Source organism: Sardina pilchardus, chromosome 5 (genome assembly GCF_963854185.1).
Source record: "Sardina pilchardus chromosome 5, fSarPil1.1, whole genome shotgun sequence".
In the NCBI taxonomy this organism is placed as follows: Eukaryota; Metazoa; Chordata; class Actinopteri; order Clupeiformes; family Clupeidae; genus Sardina; species Sardina pilchardus.
This window is the reverse complement of record NC_084998.1, coordinates 35691786-35706017: the sequence shown is the minus strand read 5'-3', so window position 1 is coordinate 35706017 and position 14232 is coordinate 35691786. Positions and strand designations below refer to the sequence as shown.

The 14232-nt window shown below is 40.1% G+C and overlaps 1 protein-coding gene and 1 long non-coding RNA gene across 2 annotated transcripts in view; one reads left to right on the top strand and one right to left on the bottom strand.

Annotated features, from left to right (window-relative positions):
- slc35f4 (solute carrier family 35 member F4) overlaps positions 1 to 14232 on the top strand; it is a 74500-nt gene that overhangs the window by 17056 nt on the left and 43212 nt on the right. Inside the window, exon 5 of the mRNA XM_062537535.1 lies at positions 5224 to 5416. Within this exon, the coding sequence (XP_062393519.1) occupies positions 5224 to 5416 (193 nt within the window). The remainder of the gene's footprint in view (positions 1 to 5223; positions 5417 to 14232) is intronic.
- LOC134079684 (uncharacterized) lies at positions 10791 to 13024 on the bottom strand. Its single transcript, XR_009939116.1, has 3 exons — positions 12975 to 13024; positions 11959 to 12006; positions 10791 to 11164 (listed from the first exon to the last, which is right to left on the bottom strand). It is a non-coding gene; the product is annotated as an uncharacterized LOC134079684 (long non-coding RNA).

Sequence of the window (14232 nt, the reverse complement as noted above, 5' to 3'; positions counted from 1 at the left end):
AGCAATTCAAAATGTCGCCTGAAGCTTTGAAATGGCTCAAATCGTACCTGGAGGGTAGACAGCAGTGTGTTAGGGTTAATGGTGTAAGTCCAGTATGCTTGCAAACAGCATGGGTGTACCACAAGGATCCGTCCTTGGTCCACTGCTGTTCACAATGTACATTAATGACCTTCCAAGCTGCTGCCCAGGTATCAATTGCCAGGTGTATGCTGATGACACCATAATTCATGTGTCCACTAAAACATCCAGCCTGGCAGGTAAGCACCTGACACAGGCTTTATCAGGCATCTCGGAATGGCTTGAGTTATCCCACCTAACTCTTAAAGGGATATTCCGCCATTTTTGGAAATACGCTCATTTTCCACCTCCCCTCGAGCAAAACAATCAATATTTACCTTGTTCCCGTTCATCCAGCCATTCTGTGAGTCTGGCGATCCAACTTTTAGCTTCAGCCTAGCATAGATCATTGAATCGGATTAGACCATTAGCTTCTCGTCTGCTAGCTTCATGTTTAAAAGTGACTAAGATTTCTGGTTATTTTCCCACTTAAAACGTGTCTCCTCTCAAGTTAGAAAGTGCAATAAGACCAACTGAAAATGAAACCTGCCGTTTTTCTAGGCTGATTTGACATGGAACTACACTCTCATCTGGCGTAATAATCAAGGCAACTTGCAAACGTACCATAGGCGTAGTGATATCGTACACAGCATCTGAAAATAGTCCCCATAGACAACAAGCAGTAGTAGTGCCAGTAGTTTGCAAGTTGCCTTGATTATTACGCCAGATGAGAGTGTAGTTCCACACGTTTTAAATCGGAAAATTACCAGACATCTTAGTCACTTTTAAACATGAAGCTAGCAGGCGAGAAGCTAATGGTCTAATCCGATTAAATGATCTATGCTAGGCTGAAGCTAAAAGTTGTATCGCCAGACTCACAGAATGGCTGGATGAACGGGAACAAGGTAAATACCGATTGTTTTGCTCGAGGGGAGGTGGAAAATGAGCGTATTTCCAAAAATGGCGGAATATCCCTTTAATATAAAAAAAACTGTGTCTATTTGCTTTTCCATGCGTGACAGGCCAGAACATGAACTATTTGAGGTCAGGATTAAGGGAGAAATCACTGAAGTAGTGAGTGAAGTGAAGTACTTAGGGATCATTTTAGACAAACATGTAACATTTCACAGTCAGGTTAAGTACATTTGTCATAAGGTCAAACCAAATTTAAACTGTTTTCGTTTATCAGAAGGAAGGAACCTAGGCCTATCACACCAAGCAGCAAAACTATATATGCATGCAATGATTTTCTCTCATTTATCATATTGCATCACATCATGGTCACAGGCTTCCTCAACCACAATGAAACCTACAGTATAGTCCTAATTTACAAGCAAGCAATACAAATCATGGATCAGAAACCACTGAAATGGCATCATTGCCACATTTTAAGGAAACACAACCTCCTCACTTTTGAAAATTTCATAAATTTTAGTATACTAAGATAATAACCATGCATCAAGACTGTTCACTGATGTGGCCATTAGGCGTCAGAGCTCTCACAGAGCGACCACACGAGCCTCCACCTGTGGGGATTGTCTCGTCCCAAGATGCAGGACCTCTTTCTGCCAGTCTGCTGTGTCTGTAAAGGGTGCCAAACTCTGGAACTCTCTATCCACTGAACTAAAATTGGAACCCAACAGTAAAGCTTTTAACGAAGGACTCAAACAATGGCTAAAATCAAAACAACAGTGCTCACATGAATAGTATGTAAGTGGCCTCTGCTAATGTATTTATGTTTCTTAAACTGGAAATTACCTGCATTTCTTTCTTTTTTATTTTTTTCTTTTGATCTGTTGTTTTTCTTATCTTGTCTGTCTTTCCCTTTTTTCCTTCTTGATCTTATTCTTTTTAAAAGCCGCCTATGGACAAGTGTTGCGAATTAGCACCTGTGCTAAAACACTCAAATCAATGCATCTGGTTTGTCCAATGTAATTGCTATGTCCATACCAAATAAACATTATTATTATTATTAATAATAATAATAATAATAATAATAATAATAATAACTAGAAATGCAATTCCAAGGAATTACCAGTGCATGAAAATGCCAAAAATGAAATGTACAATATAATTTGTAGTTAACACAAATAATATAAAAAAAAGAGAGATGGGGTAAAACTGAGCGAATGAGGATTTACCACTGATCTATAAATCGGTAATTGAGATTGTTAAGTGTTGCTAAGACATATATGGTGGTTGCTAGGTTGACGTGGTTTAATAAATGTTGATAGGCAGATAGTTTAATAGACATAGTTTAAGGGCTGTGTAGAGGTAGACAGTTTAATGGATGTTGATAAGACAGATAGTTTAATGAATGTTGATAGACAAATAGTTTAATGGATGTATAGGTAGATTAATGGATGTTGATAGGAGGACAGTTTAATGAAGGAATAAATAGTTGGAAGTAAATGGATGGAGAGAAAGTGGAAATGGAAAGTTGAATTGAATGGAAAGTGGTCTTTGTTAACATTACTAGGGTGATAGCGATGATTTCTATATTGTTGCAAGGGTAATTGAGATAGCTGTTAGGTTTATCATAGGGTATTCATAGTGGTTACTCTGCTATGTAGGTTGCTAAATTAGGTGGAGGTTCCTAGGTGGTAATTGAATCAGACATGAGTGTTGATAAACAGAAGGACAATTTCCAAACTGATCATATAAAGATAACACACCAGCATCGAGCTCTTGAACAGTCCAAAGGCAAACTAGGCTTAGTTTATTTTACAACCTAACATCGATATTATGTTGTGATATGAAGTCATGCATTTATGGTTAAACCATGAATGGTTGTTTTTTTTTGCTACAATAAACTCTGCAATTTAGGATGAGAGCACGAGGGATCACAGCAAGAGATCATTTGAGTAGACAATATGCGTGGATAAATTAACTTTTTTAGAAATGGTGAAATCTTCAGAGGTCATTCTTTTACTGTCTATCATGCAGGCTCACATTGCATTAAACATCATAATTGTATTGCATTATCGTGACTGTAGAAGAGCTAGGGTGTGCATTGCACACAAACATCACAGTTAGGCGACACCGACGTTATTGGCTGAATGATTAGGTCTATATTTTTAAAATTGATAAAATATTCAACGGTCATTTCGGCAGGCTGTGTAGCCGAATTACATTGATATCATATCGTGATATCCTCTTTATTGTGTGTCTGTTACCTGTTGATGAAATACCTGTTGATGAAATAGTTGTGTCCCTTTAAGGGGAACTTAGGGGTGGAGTTTTAGGTACGTGTGTTTGTGTGTGTTTGTTTGAGCAGGTCGGAGTCGGAGAGTGAAGGAGTTGGACAGAGAGGTCTGTTAAAGAATGCTCTGTTAAAAGCGTGAGTTGTGGCTAAGACAGCAACTCGGTTGTGATATAAGCTACTTGGTTGATAAATAAAGCACGGGAAGTTTCATTAAAGTGTGACAACGTGTCTGGAGTATTACAATATTCATCCTGGCTGTAGCCTAACTTTAGATGAAGCAGGCTATGAGTTTCACAATAGGCTATTAACAGTGGTAAACATTTAAGACGGGGATCAACACCGGGAGTTGACATTGATTCAGTGAAGTTAGCTTTATTTACAGCTGAACTATCTAGGTCTCTCGTGGGCTGCGTTATTTTAATTCAAGTAGCCTAGGCTAGCAATTTTGCCTGGCTTGATAACGTTAGGCTATTTGTTTTAGTCGGAAATCGTTTGGTTTGTTACGTTAACCGCACTTTGTGCATACATATATGCCAGATGTGCTGCCAGATGTGGACTAATAATAGCAGAAGCAAGCTCGGACCAGAGCGTGGTAAAGTTGGTTTTATATTGGATGTTGCCTACATAGCCTGCTAGTTAGCGAGACAGTCTAGTGCTTCAGATTATATCCAGTGGTTTATCTAGCCCAAGTATGTTCAGGTGGCATACACACAACAATCCGTTTTAATGTTTTTATGTTGACAACAAGTCATGTTGTACAGAAACACGATAGTAGTTCATTTCAGTGTGTTAGCGATTTAGTTGCTATGTGTTTTCAATAGTTTATAATGGGTCAACAAGCTAACAAGCTAACTCTACCGTTAGAGAGCTTACGTTAACCTACAATGATCTGTGTGTCCTGAACACATTTATGTCGCATATAAACAACAAACCGTATAAAAATAAACCATTAAAAGTGGTCAAGAAACCTTAATTCACATTTAATATTTCCTGTTACAAACCCCAGGGCAGCCGCCATTGTTTTCTGATTTTTTTGTTACTCCCGCCTCTGTGTACAACGCAGGCTTCTGATTTGCTCTGAGTGGTTCACATTTGCATATTCTATGATGTCATGATCACAATGTTAAGTCTATGGGGAAATTTTAATAGTTTTTAATTTATAGTTTAAAAAGTATAAAAGTTACAAAGTTGAAAAGTCATAGCAACCTAATCCATTAGAAAACCTACGTTACAGAGTTTGAATGAAGTTTCTAAGTTAAACGGTTGAAGAGAAATTGCGTACGGAAAAAGTGGTAAGCGGAATAATAATAAGAGGAATAAGAAGTCTAAGAATAACAGTACAGTGCATTTTCATGCACTGTAATAATAACATTCCCCTCAGGAGAATGTGTAACACATATATTGTTTTTATGTATATCATTTTTTGGACTTCAAATGTTGTTTTTTCTGCCAACTGTGGTTACATGGATATGGGAATATTGACACTGGTTCTCCCCCTGTTGGAGAGTGCTGGGGACTAGCGGGGTCAAAGGGGATGAGAGAGGTTATTTAGGCACACCTACTTGGGTTCAAAGGTGTAATCGCCATATCTCACTGAAGAAGGGTAAAGTCCGAAACGTCTGTGAGGCGATTAAAAAAGTAAAAGGAAACTGCCGTGTGCTTGCTTTATTTATTTTCAATGTTTATGATTTAGTATCAAGTAAGTTTAAGCACCCAGTTCGAAGCACTTAGGTGTTGAGCGCGCTTCTTTATCTATCCTTAAAACTAGCAATTTGCGGGTCAGGTTCAGGATAAAACCCAATAATCCCCCAGAGATGGTCTACCTTATCTGATTTGACACAGAATGATATACAGTAACTTTGCCTCCCTCATCAAAAATGGCATGCAGTATCTTTACAATTTACTGATATGTTTACTTCTTATATTAATATGATTATTACTGTGTGTATGACATATCAAAGGTCCTGTTAAAGATGTTCTTGGACAGTGGAAGACTTGGAGAGGCAACACATTTCTTCTCTACAATGGGATTATTTAATTTCATCTTCATCTCTGGTGTGCCCCTGATACTCTACCTCACTCATGTGGAGCACTGTGGCTCTCTGTCGTCACTGCCCTGGGGATACTTATGTGGAATAGCTGGTCTCTGGCTTGGTGAGTGTGGATGCATGCCCTCACAAAGAGCAATTCATCTAATAACGTGACATGATGATGTACTAATTCACGAGCATGTACAAAGAGGCACACGTCTTTTGCAACAAAGCTGCGAAGCCACATGTAGTGTTTCTACTTTTTCTTATTATGCATATGTGGCAAGTGGTAGTTTGGTATTTGCTGACTAAGCCACGATGGGACTTTCACCCAAAGATATAAAGATATAATTCACACATCAGTACTTTAACCAAGGCACTCATGTCCATAACAAAACAGCAGGAGAATTGGTGTCAGTGGCCCAGAGCTACTGGCCTTTGTCTGTGCATTCAGATCAGTGGCTGCGCGTAGGCTTGGAGTAGCCTTTCGCTGCAGCCTGCAGGACAGACAAGTTGGATATCCAACTCCACCCATATCCAAGTCAGCCATGTTGTGATGTCGCGTCAACATATCTCAAACTGCGTGAAAAGTTTGCCGGTAGGTAGTCACAGAACCATAGAAAGAATAGGCTAAGTGTAAAATAGACCTCTTTAATTTTACTCATCTTTGACCCTGTTGCACAACAACGAGCAGGATAAAATATTCAAGATATTTGTTGTGGTGGTATAGTTTATGGGGTTGAGTTGCATTGAGTAGGCCTAGTTTTGGATATTAACGTTACATCGTTGACCCGGCTGCTGCAAACTGGATGAAGTATTTTATCTGACTGGATGTAATTTATGGTGTTCAGGTGCATCGACTGTTTTTGTATGTTGGTCTGTACAGCGTTGTCAATGAATTTCAATAGGATTAGGTTCAAGATTTCAAACAATGTCAGTGGTGTTGAAGGAAGAGTAGCCTAAATGAATGGCAATCTGGGTGTCAGGGTTGCAGCAAGACCAAGACCCAAATGCAAGGCAGGACTCAAGAAGTACGTGAAACACTTAACTTTACTCAGGAAAACCAAGAACAGGAACAACATACAACAATGACGAAGCAAAGAACCACACAAAACCAAGACCTTAGGGACTGTACGATATTTAGTGGGGGGGGAGGGCCGGTCGCCAGACGACCGGGTTAAACATTTTCTGCCTGGCCCTCCCCCCTGGTCAATTTTTTTTTTCCAGGGGCCTCCACCCGGCTGAATTTTTTTTTCCTGCGCCCTCCCCCCAACATGAATCATATAAAACTGGTCGAAAAATTACGTTTACAAAGTTGAAACGGTCAGCAAATGTCATAAGTCACACATACACACACACACAGGAACACACGCAGCGCTGATCTTTAAACAATACTAGCCTACGCCTCTCGTAGGCTATATAGATCGGAATCATAGGCTACAGAACAACAAGGGGAAATCATGCTGTTTTATGTGTGGTTAAGAATAATATGAGAGTTGTCCTTTTTCTACCGGTTTTTGCTATAAACAAATAATAACGATTGCTTGAACAGAAGAAAATAGCCTAGGCCTACTCTTCACTTTAATATTTTAATTAACATGATTGATAGATAGATGGATAGATGGATAGATATACTTTATTGATCCCCAAGGGGAAATTCAAGACTAGTGCAGAGCCCGTAGATGTGGCATTTTTTGTTCTATAACATGAAATTTGGCACTGCACACACTCGTGCCATTAGGATGACACCCACCAAATTTGAGAGCAGTCAGATGAGTGGTTCGAGAGTTATGCGTGGAACAGACAGGCAGAGTGACACCCAGACAGACGTTATGCCTGTCAACTCAATTTACATGTATTTCAGCCCCATCTCAAAACAAGTTGCTATTTTGTAAAGGTTGCCATCTTACCAAAATCACCTTGTTACATGGTTGCTAAAATGAAAATGTATTTATTGGTCGTATCATTTAATATGCCATGTACAGTGGGTACGGGTTGAGAATGCACCTTCTCCCGCGGGACTCCCGAAGAGATCCCGCAGTGCGTCAAGCCGATTTTTTTCGAGGCTAAGGCAATGTACCCAAACAACCACCAGGTGGCAGAAAGTTTCAACTGCATTTAATGATGAAGACCGCATATCCGTCAATAGTCGACTCCTTAATCTCATTGAATCATTAAAATGAAGGTGATGACTGGCGAAATCATTCAAACGACACTTCAATGAACCATTGTTGAAATGAATGAAAATGGTTATAGAAATCGCCTACAGCCAGCGTTATAAGAAATATATAAGTAATAGTTAGTCTTCTTCCGTATTAAACAGATAGCCTACGGCACGCTCTTTGTTCCGTAGGCTATTTTAAGGAACTACTCAATGCACACACACTGGGTAAACTGGCGCGCTACAAAGATTAAAATGTCAAATCATATTTATTTCTCTTTGTCGCCATGGTATTGGGGGAAACGCGGAGAGACGAGATGGTCAGTCCTCGTATTTTTTCTTCGCGTTTCGTTATAAGAAATATATACTAAGTAATAGTTAAAGTCTTCTTCTGTATTGAACAGGTAGCCTACGGGACGCTCTTTGTTCCATATTTTAAGGAACTACTCAATGCACACACACTGGGTAAACTGGCGCGCTACAAACATTAAAATGTCAAATCATATTTATTTCTCTGTCGCCATGGTATTGGGGGAAACGCGGAGAGGCGAGATGGTCAGTCCTCGTAGCCTATTTTTTCTTCGCGTTTCGTTATAAGAAATATATAAGTAATAGTTAAAGTCTTCTTCTGTATTGAACAGATAGCCTACGGGACTCTCTTTGTTCCATATTTTAAGGAACTACTCAATGCACACACACTGGGTAAACTGGCGCGCTACAAACATTAAAATGTCATATCATATTTATTTCTCTTTGTCGCCATGGTATTGGGGGAAACGCGGAGAGGCGAGATGGTCAGTCCTCGTATTTTTTCTTCGCGTTTCGTTATAAGAAATATATAAGTAATAGTTAAAGTCTTTTTCTTTATTGAACAGATAGCTTATGGGACGCTCTTTGTTCCGTATTTTAAGGAACTACTCAATGCACACACACTGGGTAAACTGGCGCGCTACAAACATTAAAATGTCCAATCATATTTATTTCTCTTTGTCGCCATGGTATTGGGGGAAACGCGGAGAGGCGAGATGGTCAGTTCTCGTATTTTTTCTTCGCGTTTCGTTATACGAAATATATAAGTAAAAGTCTTCTTCTGTATTGAACAGATAGCCTACGGGACGCTCTTTGTTCCGTATTTTAAGGAACTACTCAATGCACACACACTACAGTGAAATTAGGTCCGCTTCATCTGATAATTTGCTGCGCAATTGACCAAGCAACCGCGGACCGACAGAAAAAGAAAGCAAACGTTGCTGCTATCGGGAGGAAATGCTTGCTAATTTGATGTGTTCAAACATAGTGCCACATTCGACAACAGCATTCAAGTTCCTTCTCAGCACGAAGACGTGACCTTGCTTGCTGTTGGCCCAGAACAACATGCTCGGATTCACCAACAGAGTCGCGGCAACGTTGGTAGATACGGATGCCTGCTCTTCAGAGCCATCACCACAAAGGAGCACTACAGAGCCTGGTGCAAAACCACCAACTGGGATGGATCGAAGGGCAAGCAAGCACTGCCACACAACGTCAAGACCTTTGTGTTGTCAACACTAAGCAGAAAGTTTCCTACGATGGCAAGGACTGCATCGATAAGATCAACGAATGCCTTCGCAAGCCCCGAAACCCTGGCGATACATTTTCTTTCCTTTAATTCAATAAAACATTGTTTATCTGAAGAACTTTTCCGAGGTTGTCTTGTCTACCAAATCCTAAACTTAAATAGAGTAAACATTTTATCTTATGAAAAAACTCTTAGGGGGAACAGTTAGGCAGCCCTTCCTCCATTATCGTAGTAGGACTATAGGCAATTTATTAGAGGGGTCAAAAAAAACTCATAAAGTAGGCTAGACTAAATGTGTCACTTTAGTGATTGGCTCTTTCAAATGCAAATTAGGTGGATGGGCTTTTGAATGGGCCTGCTGCAGGTGAGAGGACAAATCCTAAGAATTTATTGTTTTTAGAAAGTGCCATTATCATTGCCATATTCTCTTAAAACATAGGCTATATATTTGAAAACGAGTTGATTAAAGGCTTCTAATGGTGTCTCTATAATATGATAAAAGCAGAGATTGAGATGTGTGTTTGGAACAGTTTTTCAAATCCCCCGGGGGTATTTAGACTCCAGGGTGTTAAGCACTCATTCACAACTGTCCCATCGCTAAATGCTCTCTTGTGTTGCGTGATCACACAAGTATACCTGTCGTAGTGTGCTTTTAATTTGATATGCCTAATTATTATCTCCGCCAAGGATATAGGATGAACAAAGTCTATGGATTTGCTATCCAGTAGCCTAATAATTAGGCTATGTGCCACGTCCGATTTCGCAAGTGGTGTAGTAGGCTACATTTAAAAACCGACAGCCGCCTGTGAGATCCATTTCATGAAGAGCATTGTCTTGTGCGATCATTCCCCCTCCCCCACACTCGTCTAACCAGTTCACTACATTATAGCCAGAGCCATAGATAGAGAGAGTTGCGACACTCTTTGAAGTCGCCGCCGCGCCGTCACGTGGTTCATGCACGCTACAACAGTTCTAAAGAGCCCTGGCGCTGCCATGTTATTTCTATGGGATAGACAGCAATGATCACGGGAAACATCGAAACAAACCAAACACGAGTTCAATTTCAAGTGCTATAACGTCGGTTAGCATGTTTACACTAGTGTCCATGACATATCGCAAGTTTGCTCTGCAAACATCGTTCTGAAATATAGTCTATTCTGTGGTAGCTGACACTGCCATTTAGCTTACCTCTCGGCATCAGCTCCATTCCTGGTTCCGTGATTTGCCTGTTTGTCGTCATGCATAATAAACTTACATAGTTGAAATGTATGTATTTTGTATCCAATGTTACCGTGGGTATTTGAGATGTTCAGTGTCCTCTCCAGTTATTTTGATGAGATGAAGGTGGCCACCCTAACTATATAGGCCTACAGTACACACCCACAGCCTTGAGTAAGCCATGAACATCTAGCAAATAATATATGGCAACCAGTAACAGGTTATACCTTAAAAGTTATATCAATGCAGTCAATCTGTTAATTTGTTTATTTTAAGGAATAGCCTAAATATGGCCACCACACAGCCTTAGTAATATTTTCAGATCAAGCCATAAACATATAAAAATACATTAACAAAGAACGATAAATAACAGCCTAAATGTTAAAAGTGTGTTCAACAGTTCGTTCAGGACACCCACTGTTTCGATAACATTGTAACTCAATAAGCAATCATCTGTTTCAAGAAAGCACTTAGAACAGCATAAAAAGGATGACTGATACATTTTGAGTTTTCAATACATTTGTTTATTACATTTTCAATGTGTGGAACAAGTGTGTTTTAACAACATCAAGAACAGGAATACACACAGAAAAGGCATAAGGGAGATATGGTGAGACTGCAATATAAAAAGGAGGGCTAACACCCATTTATATTTTCAAAGACATTCTGAAAAACATTTCAGATTCCCAAATCTGAACAACCGTACCGTGTGTGAACAACTCAAGACATTAATGTGCAAAGGATGCTGGACATGCACACCTACAAGAAGGTTAACTGAGGAAGATGTAGCACATTTGGCTGGAGGTGTGACAGGAGGTGTTGGAGATGCTGAGGTTGGAAGGGTCCCTTCGTTTGGACCTAAACCATAAAAAATGACCTTCTCTGATAATTTCAGTCAATACTACACACCCGTCTTGTCCTCTGCATCCTTGGTCCTAGGCAAGAACAGGCACAGTGGAAAATGGAGAGAGCAGGTAAAAGTCAGTGTATACTTGGTACAATACATTCACAGATGCCACATCAAGGTATTAGAATAAACAAAAGCAAAAGGCCAGCAAGAGTTTTACATACCCATACACGGCCGACCCCTTCAAGATTGGTTGGGGGTGCCACACCTTATAACTTTTATAACACCAATGATTCCCAACAATATCTTTCATAGTTATTTTGAGAATAAAAAGCTGACAGGCTATAAGAAATCACTGCACTTTAGCCATTGCATTCATCAACACAAGGAGACTTTTCTTATTGTAATAAGAACAATACTGAGGGTAATCAGTAACTGACTTTGTGAGGAATGCCAGCATGCTGTACAGACAACAATGACTGTGCTGACAGCAAATGTAGTGTACTGCTACAACTGAAGGAATTTAAGAGAGGTACTTACTGTCCATTGCAGGAGGCCTTCAATATCATCAGTAAAGTGGAGCAGTTGGTCCGGGCAAGGAACACCGAATCCCTTATGGTGTCAACCAAAGCAGTGGCACTGCTACAGAGAGATAGTATACCCACTTACCATTACCATCTCTACCCACTTAAAATATTAACATTTGGGATTGATTACAGTAGCCCTATACCCACTACAGCTAACTAGACTAGGCTATATAATTGCAAACATTGTTCTTATTCTATGGATGGACCTAATTCTGCCCTTAGAGCATCATTAACCTACACTTTTCAGTTATCCATACAAGGTAAAAAAAAAAAGAAAGAAAATTATTATACTTACAAGGACCACTTAATTGAAGACAATGTCTTGTCACGTCACTTTCAGCATCTGCAAGATAGTCATTGCAATCAAAATTATTCCATCAAATACATCGACCTGCTGTGGTGATATAGACCTCAGAAATGTACATTCAATGTAGAATAATATTGACTGCAACCTGACATCCAACAGCAGTTGAGACAAAAAGAAGTACTGCACTGTACACGCGCCCCTATCCCAAGCTCTAGTCTCCTGCCACTGTCCCGACTCCCGAGTTGGAACAGTAGTGGCACTAGGGGCAGGACTGGACAGTTAGGCAAGTGACACACGGCAGGAGAGTATAGTACAGTTTTAGCTTCTACAGCTCCCCTGGCCTGAAGTTCATAACTGAAATTTCTGTTGTGAAGAGATGTGCCCGAGTTCATATCATGCTCTCTGATCACAAGTTTAGCTTCAGGTTCACTTCATAGTGCCATGAAACATTCCATCTAGCAAGCTAACAAGCTAGATCAGGTCTAAATGAAATGTCATCCCATTAATTAGTTCCACTGTTCATCTGAAGAACAACTTAATCACAAACTCGTTGATAACGAGCACATCTGATGCCATTGCATGCATTAAGATCACGTTACTGTTCCCCCTTCATTGCATTTCGAATGTGCGTGAGCTGACTTGCTAACATTAGCTAACGCCATCAGGTTCAGCAAATAGGATTATAAATGTCATACAAACTCCTTGATAACCCCATATATTATCTAACGTTGCTCTACTACAGTAGCGTAACCAAGTGTGATATGTCTGACATTCCTTATTGGCATAGGGACATTACATTTAAGCTAGCCTCCCTCCACGTCTAAGGTTAGCTTTGTAGGCTAACGTAACGTTATGCTCTGAAATTTCGGTCATAACTAAGATACAAAAATAACAGTTAAACGAGCAGCACAAACAACTCGAATAACACTACGAGTACATACTGGTAGAGTTGATATAGGAAATATATAACCATTTCAAAAAAGGTAGTGCTTTCGTTTACTTACCGCTGACAAAGTTAGGCAGACACCAATGGAAGTGAATGAGGCAAACTCCGCGAATGTCACACTTTAGAACTGTTGAGCTCTCCATAACGCGGAAGTAGCCTGAAAAAACGTCCGCCATTGTTTCCTCTGGAGGTCTATGGGAGTGTCGCCACTCTGTTATATCTACCGCTCTGATTATAGCCTATTCATGGGTTTCATCAGGTCCCTTTCCACAGGTGTATAAAATCAAGCACCTTGATTATCAATGCAGACTGCATGGTGCTTGATTAACCCACCTGTGGAAAGGGACCTGATGAAACCCATGAATAGCCTATGCGGCACTGAGGACGACACTTGAGCCCGACACTATGTCAATGTAAAAATGTGTGTGAGTGCGCGCTGAACCACGAATTAACATATTAACTTTTCTTTTCAGCAGACATCGCAAACATAAAAAGAATCTCAAAACAGGAAATCTTTCATTTCTTTTAATAAATCGATTCATTTTGTTTCGATGGGTTCCGGAGAGGTTCTTCGACTGGGTTTCGAACCCCGGTCGCTGGCGTACGATACCTATGCTTCAACCGGCTACCGCCGTTCATTCCGACATACCAGCACTCCGACATTGACGTCCAATTGTCGTAGTGGAGGCATGTCTCTTTATGGGAAAAAGTCCCACCACTCCGACATTTGTTTTTTTCATGGTCGCAGTGGCAGTATTTAACTTTTTTTTCAAACAACGTGCCATTCCGACATGAGGTCATTAATAGGCTATTAATGTCATAACTATATCCAATTGTGTAAAATAATAAAGATTCACATTTAAAATGTCATTGTGAAGACTTCTTGATATGGTTATGTCACATGTGTCTGTTGCGTGCACGACTCGGGGAAGTGAAAGCAGTTCTAGAGCAAGGCAAGTTTTCTTCTCTGTCTCATTATTCGCGGACTAAGTGGAGCTAAATTAAGTTATTATTTTGCTGTCACTTCGTCTGTTTTATGGCCTAGAAGGTTGTATTTGGTATCTGTGGATAGCTCTAGCTCTCCTCTTTTATCTGACATGCAAGCCGTATCTTTTTAACCACGGTTTCACGAGTAAATCAAACGAAAGTGTGGTAGCCGAAGCTATATGATTCTTATTTGTTTGTCACTTCGTCTGTTTCTGTAACACAAAAGGATCGATGTGTTTGGTATCAATGGAAAGCTCTGTTTCTCGTCTTTCATTTGATATGCGTGTTATGTCTGTGCGATGCCTGGTCCCGGAGTAATTCAAGCGAGA